The 23947-nt window shown below is 42.8% G+C and overlaps 1 protein-coding gene across 1 annotated transcript in view; it reads left to right on the top strand.

Annotated features, from left to right (window-relative positions):
• Positions 1 to 7413: 7413 nt before the first annotated feature.
• Positions 7414 to 23947, top strand: part of LOC306943141 (uncharacterized protein) — a gene marked incomplete at both ends in the record, with an annotated part of 37098 nt that continues 20564 nt past the window's right edge. Inside the window, 10 exons of the mRNA XM_079529343.1 lie at positions 7414 to 7426; positions 8583 to 8921; positions 9204 to 9338; positions 10071 to 10259; positions 13414 to 13737; positions 14349 to 14450; positions 14688 to 14753; positions 14869 to 16337; positions 16626 to 16729; positions 17207 to 17380. Coding sequence (XP_079385469.1) covers positions 7414 to 7426; positions 8583 to 8921; positions 9204 to 9338; positions 10071 to 10259; positions 13414 to 13737; positions 14349 to 14450; positions 14688 to 14753; positions 14869 to 16337; positions 16626 to 16729; positions 17207 to 17380 — 2915 coding nt within the window. The remainder of the gene's footprint in view (positions 7427 to 8582; positions 8922 to 9203; positions 9339 to 10070; positions 10260 to 13413; positions 13738 to 14348; positions 14451 to 14687; positions 14754 to 14868; positions 16338 to 16625; positions 16730 to 17206; positions 17381 to 23947) is intronic.

Here is a 23947-nt window from a genome sequence, read left to right as displayed (position 1 = left end):
TGACCAAAAAAATTGGATGTCCAGAAACTTCCTGCAACTAAATGAGTCCAAATCGGAATTAATTATATTTACCTCTCACTGCCCAAACACACAAATCTCTAATAATCTTACCTCCAGTCTTGGTTCCCTCTCCAGTAATCAAAAAACGAAGGTCCGAAACCTAGGTGTAATGTTTGACCCTGAGCTGTCCTTTGATTTCCAGGTGACTAAGGTAGTCCAGTCTTGTTTTGTCCAGTTGAGACAATTAGCTAAGGTCAGGCCATTTCTTATTTTTTCTGACCTAGAAAAAGTCATTCATGCTTTTATCTCTTCCAGATTAGATTACTGCAATGCACTTTATTCAGGTATCAGTAAACAGAACATTTACACAGTCTACAACTGATACAAAATGCAGCTGCTATAGACTACTGACGCGCACAAAGATAAGTGAGCACATTACACCTGTCCTTGCGGCACTCCATTGGTTACCTGTAAGTTTTAGAATAGATTTTAAGATTTTATTACTTGTTTTTAAAGCTCTAAATGGTCTGGCACCTGCTTACATTCGTAATCTTTTAACTCCCTACAAACCTGGCCGCTGCCTGAGATCATCCAGCTTAACCCTATTAAAGGTTCCAAAATCTTGCCTTATCACAAAAGGCGACCGGGCCTTTGCTGTACGGGCCCCTCGGCTGTGGAACTCACTGCCTGAGGATCTCAGGCTGGCAAACTCAGTATCCTCTTTTAAATCACGGTTAAAAACTCACCTTTATTGCACATCCTTTTTATGAAATGTTTTAATTGTGTTTATTTTGTTTTATTCTTATTGTATTTTTTACTGCTATTATTATCTGTAAAGCACTTTGTAAACTTGTTTTTGGAAAGGTGCTATATAAATAAAGTTATTATTATTATTATTATTATTATATTAACCTGCGGGCCGCATTAGGTGAAGGTGGGAGCTACATGTGGCCCTCAGGCCGCCAGTTGATATTAACCTGCGGGCCGCATTAGGTGAAGGTGGGAGCTACATGTGGCCCTCAGGCCGCCAGTTGATACTAACCTGAGGGCCGCATTAGGTGAAGGTGTGGGCCACATGTGGCCCCCAGCCTACAGTTGATATTAACCTGCGGGCCTTTTCTTTTTCTAGTTTGAACCTTTTAACCTTTTAACTAGTTCTTTATTAAAATAGTTTTTACTTCTTTCTGTACAGCGCCCCCGGTGTAGAGGGATGGCATGACAGACTGGTATAAACAGTGCCCCCAGTGGGGAGGGATGGTATGACAGACTGACTGGTATAAACAGCGCCCCCAGTGTGGAGGGATGGTATGACAGACTGACTGGTATAAACAGCATCTCCAGTGGGGAGGGATGGTATAAACAGCACCCCCAGTGTAGAGGGATGGTATAAACAGCGCCCCCAGTGTAGAGGGATGGTATAAACAGCGCCCCCAGTGTAGAGGGATGGTATAAACATCCCTCAACTGTAGGCTGGGGGCCACATGTGGCCCCCAGCCTACAGTTGATATTAACCTGCGGGCTGCATTAAGTGAAGGTGGGGGCCACATGTGGCCCTCAGGCCGCCAGTAGCCCATGTATGGGATAGGGGATACATTAAAAAAATAAAATAAAATCTTCTCCGTGTGATGTGGCCCCCTCAGTGGTTGTGGCCCTAAGCGACCGCTTATACTGCTTATGCCTAGAACCGGCCCTGAAACCAACAGACAACTACACAACCCTTTGTCACTCACTGATACAGGTACAGTGACATTATCATGATGGCAGAATGGCAGCACGCCCGGACCTTTCCTGGTGGCCTTCCGCCTATTGGCCTGCCTGCCTGTCAAAAAAAAAAAAGGTTTTTTTTTTTTTTTTTTTTTTTTTAAATCATGGCGGCCCCCTACGGTCGCGGCCCACCGGGAAAATGCCCGGTATGACCTGTGGCCAGTCCAGCCCTGGTTGTGTGTGACCGTGCGTGCTGACGCGGGAAAAAGTAGGCCTACTCAAAGTTGTTTTACTTTAAGTTTTGTATACGTTCTTAGCTTACGCATGTTTCTTGATAAATGCATTTTATATATGTGATGTATTCCCATACTTTTGTTCCTGCCTAATGTAAATCGCTCTGGATTAAGAGCGTCTGCTAAATGCCTAAATTGTAATTGTAAATTGTATACACAGGTTTAATGTTTGTTTTTAGTTCAAACTTTGTTTAGTAAACACATTGACAATGAAGGGAAAATGTACGTCATAATGTCCCTCATTACGTCATATTGTCACACTTCAGCGGTGGTAATTTTAACGTGTCGGACCGCTGATTCGAACTGGTGACCTTCCGGTATCAAGACCGCTCCGCTATCCGTTCGGCCACCGCTGCCACTAGAGTGTGAGTGTGTGTGTGTGTGTGTGTGTGTGTGTGTGTGTGTGTGTGTGTGTGTGTGTGTGTGTGTGTGTGTGTGTGTGTGTGTGTGTGTGTGTGTGTGTGTGTGTGTGTGTGTGTGTGTGTGTGTGTGTGTGTGTGTGTGTGTGTGTGTGTGTCATTGCATGCTCAGTCAGGACTGCATGTTGCTGCTTGTCTGGTATGGTACTGCACCGCCATCTGTTGGCCACAGGTGGTAATGACTTCTAACGCAGTGAGAATAATTATGGTCGCGTTCGGAAATACCGCACCGGAGCACAATTCAATTCAATTCAATTCAATTTTATTAAAGTGTCAAATCACAACAAGTTGTCTCAAGACACTTTACAACCAACAAAGCACACTTGCCTAAGTTTGCATTGCTCGGTGCGCTCAGTGCGCTGTTCCCGAACGCGCCCTAATTCACATCTGGACATTTCATGAGGCTTTGATGAGACAACGGAGAAATAAATAAATAACACACCAATCAGAATCAAGCATTCAACCAAGCTGTTGTGTAAACAAACTGCAGCTGGATAGTTTTAACATGTTTACCTTATATACCTTGACACTGAATATCATTTAGTTTTAACATGTTTACCTTATATACCTTGACATTGAATATCATTTAGTTTTAACATGTTTACCTTATATACCTTGACAGTTGACACTGAATATAATTTAGTTTTAGCATGTTTACCTTATATACCTTGACAGTTGACACTGAATATAATTTAGTTTTAGCATGTTTACCTTATATACCTTGACAGTTGACACTGAATATAATTTAGTTTTAGCATGTTTACCTTAATCTTGACACTGAATTTAATATATTTTTGATTGATTGATTGACATATGTATTAACAGTTTGCAGAATTACAGTACATTTCAATTTTACGGGGGCAGAATTGCAGCCGTCCGTAGGGGCCATTTGAGAGCGGTTTTGAAGGAGTCAAGGGATTTGCATATCTTAATGACTGTTGGTAGGGCGTTCCACATTTTAGTGGCATAGGCAGGGACGGATTAACCCGCAAGAGGGCCCCTGGGCCGGTAATTTTCGCAGGGCCCCCATAGCACACGTGCGCGCAACATTTTCGTGTTTTCCAAGCTCACAATGCGTCGCAACGTGACGCATTGTGAGCTTGTAGATCGGCTATTTTATCATCTTTTTGACCTAAATTTAACAAAATCAATGGCCAATGAAGGACCCTTTTCAGGGCGGCAAACCTAGTGCAACACGGTCCAATTTCCCCGAAGGGCCCCTGAGAGCCAAGGGCCCCTGGGCCACGGCCCCACTGGCCCAATGGCTAATTTGTCCCTGGGCATAGGAGCGAAAATAATTTAGTCCCTTGTTTGTGCCGAATCTGGGTTGCACATGGTTTGTTGAACTCCCTCTGGTGTTGTTTTCACATGTTTACCTAGCTCTGGACCATAGCTCTAATGCTCTGATCCATAGCTCTAATGCTCTGGTCCATGGCTCTAATGCTCTGGTCCATGGCTCTAATGCTCTGGTCCATAGCTCTAATGCTCTGGTCCATAGCTCTAATGCTCTGGTCCATGGCTCTAATGCTCTGGTCCATGGCTCTAATGCTCTGGTCCATGGCTCTAATGCTCTGGTCCATAGCTCTAATGCTCTGGTCCATAGCGCTAATGCTCTGGTCCATAGCTCTAATGCTCTGGTCCATAGCTCTAATGCTCTGGTCCATAGCGCTAATGCTCTGGTCCATAGCTCTAATGCTCTGGTCCATAGCTCTAATGCTCTGGTCCATAGTTCTAATGCTCTGGTCCATAGCTCTAATGCTCTGGTCCATAGCTCTAATGCTCTGGTCCATAGTTCTAATGCTCTGGTCCATAGCTCTAATGCTCTGGTCCATATATGTCAAACTCAAGGCCCGGGGGCCAAATCAGGCCCGTGGATGAATTATCTTTGGCCCGCGGGATATATTTAATTAGTATTAGAACTGGCCCTCTGGTATATTGCACGGACCACCATAATACTGCAAGTCCGACATTTCACTGCGAGTGCATTGGCACATATCACATACTATGAAATCAGTGCTTGGTGAGGATCATAGAACAGGAAACTGAGCTTAATAATAATGCATTTTCAGTTTTAAATGCATTTACTTTTTTGCTGTTTGCCTGGGACGTCCTCATGACCGTGCCCGTGTGTTGAAACACAGTCCGGCCCTCGACCTCGACCGATTTCTTTATTTTGGCCCACTGTGTATTTGAGTTTGACATCCCTGCTCTGGTCCATAGTTCTAATGCTCTGGTCCATACAGCTCTAATGCTCTGGTCCATAGTTCTAATTAGGGATGTCCCGATAACCTTTTTTCGTTTCCGATCCGATTCCGATCCAACAATTTCTGTGTTAGCCGATACCGATACCAGAGTGCTTTTTAAAAAAAGTGTAAAGTACATGTACCGTAAATCCTCATTTATAATCCGGGGCTTTTATTTGTCTCAACCGATTCTGATACCGGGCTTTTATTGGAAGGAGGCAGCTATAAGAAGGAGGCCTATATTTCTACTTTTCAAACTGATCATAATGAATAAATCACATTTTGGGTCCGTTAGACAGTTAGAACCCTGTAAAATGTACTGGACTCATTTATTGAAACCAAGTCCTCATAAAATATTAAAAGCTGCAGTTGCGGGTGCTCACTGGTCATTTTAACTTTTTATAACAATATTGGCATATTGCCAATCAACACATCAATTTTAAACCAGGATTCCCTGCTTTCATATGACATGAAAAAAAATCCAATGGCAGTCCCCCAGTCAAATCTGGTCACAGTACTATTTACTGCAGTTTAGATGCAAATAATAACATAAAATGTATGGTGTATGGTAGGCCATTTCCTATAATATCAAAGCAGCTAATATGAACAATACCGGTGCAACGAGAGAGAGAGAGAGAGATCACGTTAGCAACAGGCTATGCTCACAGCATATCGGTACGTTCGTTCTATAAAGGGTAGATCAGATCCGCTCCCGTTTGAGGCCTGCTGAGCCCCCAAGCGGTAGCGATCTACCCTTTAATAGAACCAACGTACGGTACATTCGTTGCATGAAGCGTAGATCTGCGAGCTCGCAGCATGTCATGTCACAAACAGAAACAGCTCTCACTTGGTTTGGTCATTTTCCTCCCTCCGCAGTTAGCCTGCTGCTCTGTGCTGAGTGCTCTCCTTAGTTTTATTGTCCGTGGCCAGGAAAAGTTTCGACTCGGTGCAGACATGCACAGAGTTGTATTGAACCCAATACAGTGCATTATTGACAGATGCCTATGCATTGTCGAAATGTTCCCTTTCGTGCATGTAGCCTACTTATTAAGTTAACAACTGTGCTACATTATTGCATTTAGCTCCCCTCTTGTCTTTTAAAATGTAACCAAACTTTTCCACCCGTTCCACCCACGGCGCAAGTTACCATGAGCGTCAGCCCACCGTGGCCCAGTCAGTTTAGAGTTTATTTGTCCAGTCTAACTTCGAAGAGAGGGGGAGAAAGAAAAACAACAAATGATAGTCTACTTGGCAGCCCTTGTGCATGCAAATTTATGTTAGTCGCAAACTACAGCAAGCCGCCTTTGTTTTAAATTGTCCCCCATTCGCACGTCGGCAAAGCCGTTCACACCTACGGCTGGAGATGCGCGTTTTCAATACCAGCGGCCCCGTCTCACCGTGCTGCGCGCATCACGTGATTAAATAAAATGTGGTATCGGATTGGTGCGGGGCGTACTTGCCGATTCCGATATGACCAAATAAGGGCATATCGGAGGGCATTCCGATACAAGTATCGGTATCGGGACATGCCTAGTTCTAATGCTCTGGTCCATAGCTCTAATGCTCTGGTCCATAGCTCTAATGCGTTTCATTTAGAGCTATGTTACTCTCAACTTCCGCCGCTCGCATGAATGCAGACCAGCCTCTCCTCTTTAGCGTAATTAAAAATAACGTTTTTGCTACTCACCAAAACAAAGGCGGGGTGTGTCATTAGAAAGCCTACTTTCCTTAGTGGACGCACTCTGAGCCCCCCACCACACGTATAAACGGTACTTTTTGGCCAGAAAGGGATTTTTTTTCACCGGAGGAAAAATATTCTCTATGAGGCAATTCTCTGGGCAATATCGGTAGAGGGCACAGCGGAGTAACTAAAAGTATTTATTTCCCGGTGGAAACAAAATCCCCTTTTGGCCAAAAAGTACTGTTTATACGTGTGGTGGGGGGGGGGGGGGGGGGCTCAGAGTGCGTCCACTAAGGAAAGTAGGCCATCATCATCACCTATAAGTTCACCTTATGGTCATTAATGTTATACAGGCCACATAGAAATAGTAAATATGATGCATGATAGGTTAAATTAACAATTTGTTTATAATATGACCTAAAAGCCTAAAAGCCACATTACACTGACGTGACTTGGGGCCGATTCATACTCCCTATTTTAGAGCCGAATAAAAGTCGGTTCGGCTCTGTAGAGCCTACAATTTGACGTCATTTGAGGTTCGGGGGGGCGGGTACCGTCCTAAAGTCGGCTCTTCTGTGCTACTGAAAATTTCTGACGAGCCGAAATCATTTCGGCTCTACAGCGCCGAAACAGCGGTAAAATAGGAGTATGAATCGGCCCTTGGCCAGTCAATGCGCTCCAAATTATCAAAGCTAATGGTGCTAATGTGTCACACACAATATTCAGCCCATTTAAAGCGTCAAAATAAAAATAAATCAACGGATGACTGAATAAATAAATAAATAACTGTCAGCATCTCACAGGATTCAAAACAAATCTAACCTATCGTATATATTTACTATTTCTGAGTAGCCTGTATAACAATGACTTATTAATTTAACAATAATTTATTAATTTAGGTGATGATATGGTTGGAGATGTTGGCAAGTTGGCAACAAGTCGTGTTGGAAATAAATGTGCCTGTGGTGATTGAGATTTTAACTTAATCTAGGTCCCATGTCCATTTTGTGTTCATGGCTGCACGGTTTTATACTCTATGATTTGACTTTGATTGCACAATATCGTCGCTAGTAATGGCGTACTGGAGTACACTCCGTGTCTAGTACGCTTTATGCTGACAAATGGAAGGGTTCGAATCCCATCAGAAACAGACGTTATTTATTCATTCATTCATTCATCGATGCGCTTATTTTTACGCATTACATGGGCTGCATACTATATACTCCAACAATGGTGATGCATTTCTAAAGCGTAGGTAGGCTATAGTATTGTTTATATATATATATATATATATATATAGTAGGCTATAGTATTGTTGGAGATAGACAGTCACAGGAAGACGGGGTTGTCTTCCTGTTTCAATAACATAACATACGGCTAGCCTCGGTCCCAGGCTTATACTCATCTGTTTTAATAACATAACATACGGCTAGCCTCGGTCCCAGGGGGGGTCCCGCGCTAAAAGAAAGCCATGAGAATGACTTATATTTGTTTGGCTGACGGCTCAGTGTATGCCCGAAGAGAGAGAGGCATTTTGAGGCCGCGGACAAGGTGTGTGTGTGCGTGTGTGCACGTGTGTGAGTGCGTGTGTGCGTGCTATGGGCACTGCAGCCTGCATGACCAGCAGACTGGCTCAGTGCCCCGGCGGCCGGCGGTGAGAAGGGATCTGAGACAGAGACTACATGCTGTCACGCGGAGCGGCGATAAATCATCATAGCGATATTGATTATTACAATGAATAAACATAAACACACCGGCCGTTTCACTCATTTGGATATGAAGAATCAACGGGTCCTCTCAACCTGTGTTGTGTTTTTAGGACTCCACCAGGTCAACGGGTCCTCTCAACCTGTGTTGTGTTTTTAGGACTCCACCAGGTCAACGGGTCCTCTCAACCTGTGTTGTGTTTTTAGGACTCCACCAGGTCAACGGGTCCTCTCAACCTGTGTTGTGTTTTTAGGACTCCACCAGGTCAACGGGTCCTCTCAACCTGTGTTGTGTTTTTAGGACTCCACCAGGTCAACGGGTCCTCTCAACCTGTGTTGTGTTTTTAGGACTCCACCAGGTCAACGGGTCCTCTCAACCTGTGTTGTGTTTTTAGGACTCCACCAGGTCAACGGGTCCTCTCAACCTGTGTTGTGTTTTTAGGACTCCACCATGTCAACGGGTCCTCTCAACCTGTGTTGTGTTTTTAGGACTCCACCAGGTCAATGTGTCCTCTCAACCTGTGTTGTGTTTGTAGGACTCCACCAGGTCAACGGGTCCTCTCAACCTGTGCTGGCCAGACTGAGAGGCGAGGTGATCCTTCCATGTCACGTTGACCCTCCGGTCAACATGGAGAGTAGGTCAGTGTTTTGGACCAGAGCTGACCTGGTGCCACCAGACGTTTGCGTTCTCCGAGACGGACGTACCTTGATTCTACCCGTGCACCCGTCGTACAAACGGAGGACGTCCCTGCTCCATGACAAGCTGTCTCGTGGTGACATCTCAATGAGGCTGACCGGGGTGAGCTTCTCGGACGAAGGGACCTACCGCTGTCTTGTTCCACACGTGGGCAGCAGTACGATCCAGCTCCTTGTTGGTAAGATTGAATGTTCATAATCATGACCAGTGTTGGGCTTGTTATTAACCCATTTTGGGTCGGAAACCCCTTTTGGTGTTTTAAGCATTATGTTATACTTTAGCTATTGAAAAATAGCAGATCTACAAGCAGATCTACAACCTTGTAGTGCGGCACCGAGTGCCGCGCTACAAGGTCTGCTATTTACGAAAAACCTTGAAAATGTGGCCCAAATGTTTGTATATATATATATATATATATATTGAACTGTTCAACTTGACTGACCTACGTGTCTCTCCACAGACCAAGAGGTAACGTACCTTCCACCGCGAGGCAGAGGCATCCGTGTGGAACTGCAACCAGACATCCGCTCTGTTCCTGACGCCGTCACCTTCATCATGTGGACGCACGCACCCGATGTAACCGCACCCTGGCTTGGTATGTGGACTGATGATGAGACAGTAGAGCTTCAAACTGATGCCTGATAGATAGAGAGAGGTAGGTAGATAGATAGATTGATAGATAGATGCGTAGATACGTAGATACGTAGATAGATAGATAGATAGATAGATAGATAGATAGATACGTAGATAGATTGATAGATAGATGCGTAGATACATAGATAGATACGTAGATAGATACGTAGATAGAGAGGTAGGTAGATATAAGATAGATCATCATTTTTCGACCGCGGTCGAGATCATGGATTTCACAATGCCACGCCAGACTTTCCGGTCCTTCATTGCCATCCCCAGTTCCTGCTTACTGATGCATGTGTCCCTAGCGATGACATCAGGGAACGACAGTTTTCTACCTCTGGTCTGCTTCGAGGCAGGACTCCAGAGAAGAAGGGAAGATATAACCTCATTGTCAGCTCTGTAGCAGTGGCTGGCAGACTGTGTTCTTCTGGATCAGACTAGTGAAGAAACGCAGAGAAGGTTGGCATATATTAGATTTAGTCGATGGGTGGCTCTTCCAAGACAGATTTTGCGCTCTCATTAGAAAGTGGACACTTTTTGAAAGTGTCCATGTCTCGGAACCATAGAGTAGAATCGGCTCAACGGTCGTCCTAAGCCATGAGAATAACTTTTAACATTTTACTAAGCTGGGATGACCAGATAGAAACTGTAGGCAGGTATCAATAACCTTTGATTTGTGGTCATTTAACAGCCAACAAAGTAGCAGAACGGGAACCGGATTTTCGTCTGGATTTCTACGGGACGTTTAAAAACCGCACAACACTGGACACACACACTGGACGGCTGGTCATCGACAACATGACCGTAGAAGACATGGGGGTGTATTCTGTGGAGATCAACTACAGACCTCACCACAAGGTTTACGTGCTTAAAGAGATGAGTAAGTATGACTCGTCGTTATGGATCTATTATTGTCTGTCCTTTATGATTTGTTTTGGTATTTTATTTTATTGAAACATTTATTAGAGCATGTTTGGGATCAGCCGGTCCTCCATGTGATGGATCAGTCCAGGGAAGGGGGAGGGGCATAATGGAGACACAAACTGATGGAGCTAAACTAAATCTCTACTATACTAAACACTAAACTGCTACTAATACTACCATAACCGACTACCAACTATATCTATTACTGACCTGAAATACAACTAAACTACTAGCCTACTAGTAAACGGACGGAACTACTAAAACTAAACTCTATACTATAAATACTACTATAATACATACTACTACTACTGCTATATGCACTGCTCAATCTGAACTAAATACTACTATAATAAATACTACTACTGCTACTATATGCACTGCTCAATCTGAACTAAATACTACTATAATACATACTACTACTGCTGCTATATGCACTGCTCAATCTGAACTAAATACTACTATAATAAATACTACTACTGCTGCTACTATATGCACTGGTCAATCTGAACTAAATACTACTATAATAAATACTACTACTGCTACTATATGCACTGCTCAATCTGAACTAAATACTACTATAATAAATACTACTACTGCTACTATATGCACTGCTCAATCTGAACTAAATACTACTATAATAAATACTACTACTGCTACTATATGCACTGCTCAATCTGAACTAAATACTACTATAATAAATACTACTACTGCTACTATATGCACTGCTCAATCTGAACTAAATACTACTATAATAAATACTACTACTGCTACTATATGCACTGCTCAATCTGAACTAAATACTACTATAATAAATACTACTACTGCTACTATATGCACTGCTCAATCTGAACTAAATACTACTATAATAAATACTACTACTGCTACTATATGCACTGCTCAATCTGAACTAAATACTACTATAATAAATACTACTACTGCTACTATATGCACTGCTCAATCTGAACTAAATACTACTATAATAAATACTACTACTGCTACTATATGCACTGCTCAATCTGAACTAAATCGCTCTGAAAACTCAACTCTCAAACAACTGACTTCTCTCTCTCAATAACGTACAGTCTACTCTCCTGGCACACCGCAGCGATACGGGGCTTCAGGTCCCTGAACATGAGAACCACTGGTTTATACAACATTGAGAAACAAGACCAACTAAGCAACTACACTTTAGAAACAAGACCAAATAAACAACTACACTTTAGAAACAAGACCAAATAAACAACTACACTTTAGAAACAAGACCAAATAAGCAACTACACTTTAGAAACAAGACCAAATAAGCAACTACACTTTAGAAACAAGACCAAATAAACAACTACACTTTAGAAACAAGACCAAATAAGCAACTACACTTTAGAAACAAGACCAAATAAGCAACTACACTTTAGAAACAAGACCAAATAAGCAACTACACTTTAGAAACAAGACCAAATAAGCAACTACACTTTAGAAACAAGACCAAATAAACAACTACACTTTAGAAACAAGATCAAATAAGCAACTACACTTTAGAAACAAGACCAAATAAACAACTACACTTTAGAAACAAGACCAAATAAACAACTACACTTTAGAAACAAGACAAAATAAACAACTACACTTTAGAAACGAGATCAAATAAGCAACTACACTTTAGAGACAAGACCAAATAAGCAACTACACTTTAGAAACAAGACCAAATAAGCAACTACACTTTAGAAACAAGACCAAATGAACAACTACACTTTAGAAACAAGACAAAATAAACTACACTTTAGAAACAAGATCAAATAAGCAACTATACTTTAGAAACAAGACCAAATAAACAACTACACTTTAGAAACAAGACCAAATAAGCAACTACACTTTAGAGACAAGACCAAATAAGCAACTACACTTTAGAAACAAGACCAAATAAGCAACTACACTTTAGAAACAAGACCAAATGAACAACTACACTTTAGAAACAAGACAAAATAAACAACTACACTTTAGAAACAAGATCAAATAAGCAACTACACTTTAGAGACAAGACCAAATAAGCAACTACACTTTAGAAACAAGACCAAATAAGCAACTACACTTTAGAAACAAGACCAAATGAACAACTACACTTTAGAAACAAGACAAAATAAACAACTACACTTTAGAAACAAGATCAAATAAGCAACTATACTTTAGAAACAAGACCAAATAAACAACTACACTTTAGAAACAAGACCAAATAAGCAACTACACTTTAGAAACAGTAGATATTTTGATGTGGTGCAGTATCGGGCTGGGCTAAAGATGTAATCGAAATCCGGCTCATACCGCCTCCCTCTGGCCAGCCGGGGAAAGGAATAACTGCTTGGAATAACGTGTTCGCGTTCCTTCCACGCATGTTTCCAACTGGGGAAACTCCCTCTCCTGTCGGGTGAAAAGATGGGGCTTGGACTCCTCATGCATAGAAGGAAGCATGAGGTCAGTTCAGGGTCAGCAGGAGGCATGTTAACATCTCGTCGTGTGTGTGTGTGTGTGTGTGTGTGTGCGTGTGTGCGTGTGCGCGTGTGTGCGTGCGCGCGTGTAGATGTGTGGTGCATTAACCCATTTTGACCTGAGATCAGATTCTAAAAATGTTCTTCTACATCCTGACAGTTTTCTGAAAAAGCTATTTTTCTATGTCAGTCGTTCTTCGATTTTTCAAAAATAGCAGATCTACAAGCTTGTAGATCTGCTATTTTTCAATAGCTAAATTATAACGATGTTTAAAACACCAAAAGGGGTTCCCGCCCAGAATGGGTTAATTCTTCATGTGTTCATTCTGTGTCCTCAACAGAGAAAGTCCCACATCCAGAGCTATCCATCAGAATGGGTTAATTCTTCATGTGTTCATTCTGTGTCCTCAACAGAGAGAGTCCCACATCCAGAGCTATCCATCAGAATGGGTTAATTCTTCATGTGTTCATTCTGTGTCCTCAACAGAGAAAGTCCCACATCCAGAGCTATCCATCAGAATGGGTTAATTCTTCATGTGTTCATTCTGTGTCCTCAACAGAGAGAGTCCCACATCCAGAGCTATCCATCAGAATGGGTTAATTCTTCATGTGTTCATTCTGTGTCCTCAACAGAGAAAGTCCCACATCCAGAGCTATCCATCGTGGCTCCATGTGACTCCAACTCCAGCAGCTGCACGCTGCACTGCATCGTATTCGGAGACGTCACAGAGTCGGCCGTGGTCACCTATCGATGGAGGTTCCACGATGAGAAATGGACTCGACCCAAACCCAACGAGACCAGGATCTACAACGATGAGGAATGGAGCGAACCCGACTCCCGGGCGGTGACGATCAGCAACGACGAGGAAGGGAGAAAAGTTAAAAGAATATCCTGTGCGATAAAGAACTGGTTCAGTGTGGAGCAGAGCGAGGCTGTAGACAACCCGTTTTACAGAGGTATAGTTTAGTGTGTGCGTGTGTGTGTAAGGGTTAGTTCAGATTTGTGGACTTAAAGCTGTAGGAAATACTTGTCATTAATATAGTGGTTGTTGTTTCCGTCCATGTCATCTCCAATTTGCCAAGAAGATCTGTTACTTTATATCCCATAGCCTGGATGTATGTAATCCCATTGCCCAGGGGTTCTGTCCATCTCTCCTCCCATTTGCCAGCCATGCCAGTGGTTATCAAAGTGCGGTCCGGGGACCCCCAGGGGTCCTTGAGGGGTTGCTAGGGGGACTATGATTATTGAATCCTATTGGCTGGGCTTTAAACAGCCATAACTCCAGTTTGCAGCTAAAGGTCCCAAACCTGGTGGGTTTAGGGTTAGTAGGAATTATTGTTTTATGAAAGTGGAAAGCCGTACGGACTTCCACTTTCATAAAACTATAATTCCTACTTCCGGTTTGTCTGATTGTCTTGAAACTCCACCCACAACTCTATGAGGGGGGTGGGGCTAGATGGTGCAACCCGGAAGTGGATCTGTTCATTTCCTGTTTTACTAGGAAGCATTCGCAGGGGAATTTAAAAAAATATATAAATAGATTTTCTTTTCTATTTCTGTCTTTCAGCTCCTAAAGGACCAACAGGCAGAGGATTAAGACATGGGATTATTGTTACTGTCGTCGTGGTGACAGTAGGACTTGGAGTTTTCATCTGGAACAAGACACCTCGTGAGTCTTTAATTTATTTGTAACTATATTTATTTACAATCTATATTGATATAAATCCATCCATCTGTGTCATTATGTGAAGACGAGAATGATCCTATAGTGTCCTCACTGACCAATCACTGTCTCTCATCTCACTGACCAATCACTGTCTCACATCTCACTGACCAATCACTGTCTCACATCTCACTGACCAATCACTGCCTCACATCTCACTGACCAATCACTGTCTCTCATCAGCTTTGACAGCAGAACTCGAGGCAAGACGGGAGAGGGAGAGGGAGAGGGCCGCCGCCAAACTGAGAGGTCTGTGTCTGTCTGTCTGTCTGTCTGTCTGTCTGTCTGTCTGTCTGTCTGTCTGTCTCTGTCTCTCTCTCTCTCTCTCAGGCTGTTAAACATAGAATTTATTTGTTCGCTACAGGTCTGTTGGAGAGAACACCAGGATATCGTCACATCACTGACTATGAAGAGCAGCTTCAACGCAACATGAACAGTTCATATCTGAGTGTAAATTTGGGCACAGAGACTGAGGTTGTGTTTAAAAACGTCTTCACCCCGCTCTACAATGTAGACATCAAAAGAACAGACATCCACAGCCATCATGAGGTCAGACAGATGGAGATGAAGATGGCAAGAGAGGAAATCCAACTCGGTCAAATCTTCAAAGACCTTTCTGGACTAATCAAAAGAACAGTGCTGACCGTTGGGTGTGCAGGAGTTGGAAAAACGTTTCTCGTACACAAATTTATGTCTGACTGGGCCAAGAAATGTTTCTCCCAAGATCCACACCTCGTGTTCCCGCTCAAGTTCCGGCAGTTAAATCTGCTCAAGGGACAGAAGTTTACTTTGGCACAGCTAATTCACTGCTGCATCGTGGAAACCAGATTTATTGAGGAAGACATTCTTAATCTTATCTTCACTGAATTGCAGAAGTCAGGAGACTACAACGACAGCCCCTTCAAAGTCATGTTTGTTCTGGATGGTTATGATGAAAATAATTTCCATTTTGATTTCAAAACAGAAATTGGCCTCATGAATGTCAACGACTCTTACCCAGTGGAAGTTCTCCTTGTAAACCTCATCAAGGGGAAGCTCCTCCCCTCTGCTCGCATCTGGATAACCTCGCGACCTGTAGCAGCCAATCAGATCCCTAAGGAGTTTGTAAACAGGATGACAGAAGTACGAGGGTTTATCACAGATGACCAGAAGACGGAGTTCTTCATGAAGACGTTCAGTGAGAACCAGGCCAGATCAATCTTCTCTTACATCAAAGAATCAAAGATGCTCCTCACCATGTGTGAACTCCCAGTCTTCTGTTGGATCCTTGCTACCGTTGTGAAGAACATGGTGAAGAACATGGAGACGACATTCAGGCTGCCCAAAACCCTGGTTGAGCTGTTCTGCCACTTCCTGATGGGTGAGATGCAGCGGGAGAATCCTGCACTAGGCGAGGCAGACAGAGAGAAGCTCATAAAGGATGCAGGAAAAGTTCTTCTGAAGTTGGCCGAGCTGGCGTTTCACCAACTGATCAAAGGCAACATCATTTTCTATGAGAAAGACCTGAAGGCGTGTGGTCTTGATGTGAAAAAGGACTTGAAAAACCTGGGCTTTTGCACAACCTTCTTCAAAGAAGACGGTTTGTTCTTCCACGAAACGGTCTACTGCTTCGTTCATCTGAGCATCCAGGAGTTTCTGGCTGCAGTCTACCTGTCCCACTGTTTCACACAGAGGAACAAGAGGCAAATGTTCACAAAGAGAAACAAGAACATTGAGGTCCTGAAAGCATTCCTGGAAGACAGCCGTTTCAACAGTAACAGTTCCCTGTCTGACTTCCTGGAGGCTGCTATAAAGAAAACCCTGAAGAGTGAGAGTGGTCACCTGGACCTCTTTGTCCGCTTCCTTCATGGTCTCTCACTGCAGTCCAACCAGAGTCTGTTAGGAGGCTTGCTGGATCAGACACAGAACAGTCCAGAGGAGATCCAGAGAGCCATCAACAACCTGAAGAATATGAGTGATGATGATGCCTCTCCTGACAGATGTATCAACATCTTCCACTGTCTGATGGAGATGAACGACCCGTCAGTCAGTAGGGGGATCCAACAGTACCTGGAGTCAGAGAAAAGCTCAGGGAAGGAACTCTCTGTGCCTCAGTGTTCAGCTCTGGCCTCCATGCTGCAGATTTCAGAGGACGTTCTGGAGGAGTTGGACCTGCAGAAATACAAGACATCAAAGGAGGGGCGACAGAGACTGGTCCCAGCTGTGAAGAACTGCAAAACGGCCAGGTTAGTAGTGTGAATGTTAACGAGAGAGAGAGAGAGAGATACTTCATATTTATATTAGTATTGCAATTCAAGTGTGATTTGTGTTGAGTATATTTAGTGATATCAGGGTGATTGTGCCGTGGCATGCGGCCATACAGGCTGTTCATCTGTTGACAGAACATTTCTTCACTTCACTGCCATAGAGTGGAACAACAGCAGCGAGTTGGGATCGTTTTCATTATTTAATGTTTGTATTACAATCAAATGAGAACAGTGGAAAGTTATGAGCACATTTAAATTAAATATGTGTTACTCACTGCCGCTATTTGCTTAGCTATAAAAGTATCCAAACACAGACAGCACCACAGGGAACCTCCTTGACAGAACAGTATCCAAACACACACATTTCAGTCAGCACCACAAGGAACCTCCTTGACAGTGAACATGGTCTGTTCTGTTTTGATCATCTCTGATTTTACATTTAATCTGTAATTACAGACTTGCTGGCTGTGACCTCAAGAAGGAACACATTGAAGTTGTGGCTTCAGCTCTCAGCTCCAATCCGTCCCATTTGAGAGAACTGGACTTGAGTGGAAACGGCTTGAGGGATTCTGGACTGGATCTCATCTGTGCTGCACTGAAGAGCCCAAACTGTTGTCTGGAGACTCTCAGGTCAGATTCATTTAACATTTTTTTATTTTATTATTATTATTTGGTTAATTAAAGTTCTGTTATAGTAAGTGATTATAATGTAGTTATGATGGTGGTAGTATTTGAAGAGTGTGGATGAGGTTAATATCATGGTAACTCACACAGACCATAATATTGATAAGATACAGTGACTAATGTATGTAGTCTTTATGCTGAGATACCACATTTAAAACCTAAACACCTCTGAGTGGTTCAATGTGTTTTGTTGTCAGAGTGTCATCCCCTAGTTTTGAATTTTGAATTTATATTAACTTTTTCACTGCTATCTACATTTATAAACGTAGCTAGGCTAACGGTACCTAATGGTGCTAACTACGCGTATGTGCGTAGACAACCGTATACTCCATATATGAAAGCGTAGAAGCATAGCTTACTTTATAATTAACCCATTTTGGGCGGGAACCCCTTTTGGTGTTTTAACCCATTTTGGGCAGGAACCCCTTTTGGTGTTTTAACCCATTTTGGGCAGGAACCCCTTTTGGTGTTTTAATCCATTTTGGGCGGGAACCCCTTTTGGTGTTTTAATCCATTTTGGGCAGGAACCCTTTTTGGTGTTTTAATCCATTTTGGGCAGGAACCCCTTTTGGTGTTTTAATCAATTTTGGGCGGGAACCCCTTTTGGTGTTTTAAACATTATGTTATAATTTAGCCATTGAAAAATAGCAGACCTACAAGCTCGTAGCTTGTAGATCTGCTATTTTTGAAAAATCGTTAAAATGTGGCGCAAATCTTTGAATATATATTTCAGAGCGAACATTTTTAACTAAAATATTTGCTTCTGGGGGGTCCCTGGAACTACATATTTTCAGATGGGGGTCCGTGGCCCAATAGAGAGAATTCTGGGGGTCCTTGACATGAAAAAGGTTGAGCACCACTGACATAGAAACATAGGTTTTTCAGTAAAATGTTAGGATTTAGAAGCCTTTTTTTTAATCGACCTCAGTCCAAAATGGGTTAATAGCGTTTCTGTGCAGTTCTCAGTATGAAGAAAGTGTCCAGAGATATGAGGGACTGAGACAGACTAGCCTTCAGTAGCCAGGCTTTTATTTTGTGTGTGTGTGTGTGTGTGTGTGTGTGTGTGTGTGTGTGTGTGTGTGTGTGTGTGTGTGTGTGTGTGTGTGTGTGTGTGTGTGTGTGTGTGTGTGTGTGTGTGTGTGTGTGTGTGTGTGTGTGTGTTAGGGCATTCACTAAAAAATCGATTTATCGATTTATCGATTTCATTAACACAAGTCGATTCACATTAGGACAAGTCGAAAGTTGAAAAAAGAAAAAAAAAAAAAGTTTTCCCCATATCATATTTTGTATTGTGTTCTCGGGCCGCTGCGCTGTGCTGCGCGCTGCTGCTGGCGCTGTGTGCCAATGATGCCCCCTATCCTGTTGTGTTATCTTTTCTGGTCTGTGTTGAGTGATCCAACTATTGCAACTTCAACGGGAGAGAGAGAGAGAGAGAAAGAGAGAGACGCTAGAGAGAGAGAGAGAGAAAGAGAGAGACGCGTTAGAGAGAGAGAGAGAGAGAGAGAGACTCAGAGAGAGAGAGAGAGAGAGAGAGAGAAGGGCGGTCGCGTTAGCAACAGGCTAAGCTCACAGCATATGAAATGAAATGAAATGAAATCTATATTTACCCAGGGTATCTGGGCTAAGCTCAATAACTTGTTTCCAGCCAGGCCCTGCTCATAGAACACATTTCATCGTAGTGGTTGATGCCTTGTTCAAGGGCATTTCAGCGGTGGTAATTTTAACGTGTCGGACGGCTGATTCGAACTGGGAACCTTCCGGTATCTAGACCGCGCCGCTATCCGTTCGGCCACCGCTGCCATATCGCTACGTTCGTTCTATAAAGGGTAGATCCGCCACCGTTTGGGGGCTCAGCAGCCCCCCAAACGGTGGCGGATCTACCCTTTAATAGAACAAACGTACGGGTACATTCGTTGCATGAAGCGTAGATCTGCGAGCTCACAGGCTGGGGCAGCCCTCACTTCCCCCTCCGAGTCAGCGCCCGCATGGTCTAAAGTGCCTGCCCAATTTGAGGCTTTTTTATTCCTTTTCTCTTCCCCGTGGCCGGCGGCCCAACAAACGGTTCGCGACCGGGCCGTGAGCCTCTCCGCGGCCCACGGGGACGCGCGACGCACACACTGTTTAGTATTTACTATTATAGTTTTATGTTTTGATAATCAGCGCTTTGCCATATAGATGATACATACACTGTGCCATATTGGAGAGGCCACTGTGTGTGTGCGCAGTGCTTTGTTTGACATGCTCCGTATTTGAGCACCCCCCCCCCCCGTCGTACAAAACGATAAATCGACTCAACTTCGACTTTACTGTCTGACAAGTCGACTTGGAAAAATCTCAAGTCGTTAATGCCCTAGTGTGTGTGTGTGTGTGTGTGTGTGTGTGTGTGTGTGTGTGGAGACTCTCAGGTCAGATTCATTTAACTTTTTGATTGTGATTTGGTTCATTAAAGTTTTGTTATAGTAAGTGATTATAATGTAGTTATGATGGTGGTAGTATTCTCCCGGAGACCACAGACCCGCTCATACAGCAGGTCACAACGGGACTGAATGTCGTAAACCTGTCAAGTAAGGAGCTCAGCCACGCCCACCTGTCATTACTAAGCAGAGGTTTAAGTTTTGTTCCTACTAATCAATCAAGTGACTTTGATGTGAAAGTGGATTTGTTTAAATTCTTCAGACAAATACGTCTGAGAGAATTTGTTATGCCTAGTTCTGATTCGGCTGTGGCCCCACCTCTCCCTTCTGACGCTAATGTTACTGCCATGCCTACTCCATTCAGAAATAAAAGCACCTTTATCCCTCCTAGCAATCGCAATGCGTCTATTGAAACTTATTGTAGACTGGTTGAACAAGAGATAATGTCACTGTTACAAGAAAAAGATGCACACATATCTCATTGTAATCTTAATATAGACGAGAAGCAAAGCTTTGCTTGATCTCAAGTCTGATAATTACATTGTAATTAAAGAGGCTGATAAAGGGGGCGCTGTTGTTTTGCTCAATAAATGTGATTATGTCATGGAATGTCAGACAGTTACTGGATGAAACCTCTTACACAAAACTTCCCAGTAATCCTGTTACTTCAAGGGTACAGTAAATGACTCTACAAGGTTTTTTACGTTCTGGTGAGATTACAAAAAAGGAATTTGAATTTCTTAATAAACAGCATCCTAAGACACCAGTGTTCTATATTTTACCTAAACTTCATAAAAACTTTGAGAAACCCCCAGGTCGCCCCATTATATCGGGCATCGACTCAGTAACAGCACCTCTCTTCTTTTGTAGACTTTTTTTATTAAACCTTTTAATGAACTCCTCCCGTCCTATGTGAAAGACACAGGTCACATGATATCCATTGTTGAAAACCTTGAACCCTTAAGAGCAGATACCTTTCTGGTCACGCTGGATGTAGAGTCGCTGTACACAAATGTACCTCACGAAGGCGGCATCCAGGCCCTGGAACATTTCCTATTAGAGCGCCCTACCTCAGCCATACCCTCTAACTCGTGCATTGTCAATCTGGCTGAGCTAGTACTTACACACAATTACTTCATGTTTCAGGATGACTATTTTCTACAAAAGAGGGGTGTAGCGATGGGGTCACCTATGGCCCCTAATTACGCAGGCCTGTATGTTGGGTACCTAGAGAAATCAAAGATTCTCAATCCTGCTCAAAACCCATTGTTAGCTAATATAACTCTTTGGAAAAGAAAATGGTACAAGAGAACAACTTAATAACTTTTTTTTGTTTGTTAACTCATGTTCAGATCATCTGAAATTTACCATGTCTTTTGATTTTCATTCTTTGAACTTTCTGGATCTACTGATCTGCAGGGGAGAAGATGGTGTTTTATATACTGACCTCTACACTAAGCCTACTGACCGAAACAGCCTACTGAGAGCTGACAGTTGTCACCCGCTACATCTAAAAAACAGCCTACCATATAGCCAATTTTGCAGAGTCAAACGTATTTGCAATAAACCTACGGATTTGAACCGGCATTTGATAAAAATGCAGGCTAAATTTAAAGAACGGGGCTATTCCAATACCCAGATTGACAACACCCTGGATAAGATCAATCATAAACCTAGGTCTGATTTATTTCACAGACGGTCAGAAAACAAGACTCAGTCAACCATCTTCTCCACTACCTATTCTAAAACAAGACTCAGTCAACCATCTTCTCCACTACCTATTCTAAAACAAGACTCAGTCAACCATCTTCTACACTACCTATTCTAAAACAAGACTCAGTCAACCATCTTCTCCACTACCTATTCTAAAACAAGACTCAGTCAACCATCTTCTCCACTACCTATTCTAAAACAAGACTCAGTCAACCATCTTCTCCACTACCTATTCTAAAACAAGACTCAGTCAACCATCTTCTCCACTACCTATTCTAAAACAAGACTCAGTGAACCATCTTCTCCACTACCTATTCTAAAGTGTCTGAAAATTTCAGTCATATTATAAAAAAACACTGGCATATTTTACAATCGGATTCACTATTTAATAACACCTTTTCCAAACCTCCTCTGATTGTTTTCTCTCGTGGTCAGAATCTTAGAAATCACTTGGTCAAGTCCGATTTACCCCCTGTCCCAACCCCCACTCAACGTGTATTGGCTCCTATCCCTAATGGCAACTATAAATGTGGCTCCTGCGCTCAATGCAACAGCACTCGCAAATGTCATAAATGTAAGCATCCTCATTCTGGTAAAAATATCCCCATCAGAGGCATTATTACCTGCACAACTAGGGCTGTCATTTACCTTCTGACATGCCCGTGTGGCATAGAAAAAGTGTCTGTACCTAGAAGAGGACAGATTGATCAGCTTCTGCTTAAACGCGAAGCTTTCTGGATTCAGTTCTTAAAACACTATCTCCTCTTGGCCTTAATGTAGATTTTGACCTCAAATCCTTTTTGTAAAAACAAAATACAATTAAAATATTTTTGTACCTAATACTTAACCTTTTAATTATTCTTTGGTAAACCCATCTTTTAACCTTAATTGTAATGGCCGCCTTCCCCCTTTTCACCTGCAGGTGACCTATAACTATACTGTAGGCTTACTCCATCATAAAGAGGGGCATTCAGGTCTATTGTCAGTACATGGATTTAATCCACAAAAAATCTTTGAATATTTTTCTATATTGATTGCATTGAATGTATTTAATTATGTATTTTATTTTGTATACATTTCGCTGTTGTATGGTTCTATTATTTCACAATTGTATATCTGTTGTATTTCTCAGATACATTTTAGTGTCTCTATGACAAGGAATGTATATTCCAGAGCCCCTTATGAGGCCTTATAGTCATCTTTGAGATAAACTCCTTTTGTATGTGAACTTGAGACACCACATGACCTTGATCCCTACCTCTCATATCATAGGGACAGGTCTTACTTAACCCGTGTTCCCCTACCCCCTTCTGATTGGTTGCATGACTCTCTGGCACCATACTTAAGTGTGAACCATTATGTGCTCTGTATTCCCTGATGAAGGCTTAACCGCCGAAACGTTGGATTCATTTTTGTCTTACCTGCTGTCCTAATAAAATATTGGCACTCTGGCTATTGGCGTGTGCGGCCACCTTCTTGTTTTTTCAAGATTTCCTCTAATGAACACATATGTGAACACGGACATTGCTGTTCCTTGGAGTGGTTGCACCACTCAAAAATCGTGAAAATGCAACACAAATCTTTGAATATAACAATATATATATTCTTTCAGAAGACTTTTTTTGTTTCGACGTCAGGCCTAAATGGGTTAAACATTATGTTATAATTTAGCTATTGAAAAATGGCAGATCTACAAGCTCATAGCGCGCCACCGAGTGAGCTTGTAGGTCTGCTATTTTTGAAAAATCGTTAAAATGTGGCGCAAATCTTTGAATATATATTTCAGAGCGAACATTTTTAACTAAAATATTTGCTTCTGGGGGGTCCCTGGAACTACATATTTTCAGATGGGGGTCCGTAGCCCAATAGAGAGAATTCTGGGGGTCCTTGACATGAAAAAGGGAGAGCAGCTTTATCTGTGGGTCTGTGGGAGAGAGCAGCTTTATCTGTGGCTCTGTGGGAGAGCAGCTTTATCTGTGGCTCTGTGGGAGAGCAGCTTTATCTGTGGCTCTGTGGGAGAGCAGCTTTATCTGTGGCTCTGTGGGAGAGAGCAGCTTTATCTGTGGCTCTGTGGGAGAGCAGCTTTATCTGTGGCTCTGTGGGAGAGCAGCTTTATCTGTGGCTCTGTGGGAGAGCAGCTTTATCTGTGGCTCTGTGGGAGAGCAGCTTTATCTGTGGCTCTGTGGGAGAGCAGCTTTATCTGTGGGTCTGTGGGAGAGAGCAGCTTTATCTGTGGCTCTGTGGGAGAGAGCAGCTTTATCTGTGGCTCTGTGGGAGAGCAGCTTTATCTGTGGCTCTGTGGGAGAGCAGCTTTATCTGTGGCTCTGTGGGAGAAAGCAGCTTTATCTGTGGCTCTGTGGGAGAGCAGCTTTATCTGTGGCTCTGT

This window comes from Electrona antarctica (assembly GCF_951216825.1).
Source record: "Electrona antarctica genome assembly, chromosome: 19".
Lineage (NCBI taxonomy): Eukaryota > Metazoa > Chordata > Actinopteri > Myctophiformes > Myctophidae > Electrona > Electrona antarctica.
Note: the sequence above shows the minus strand (reverse complement) of the source record. Positions and strands in the feature narration are given on the sequence as shown.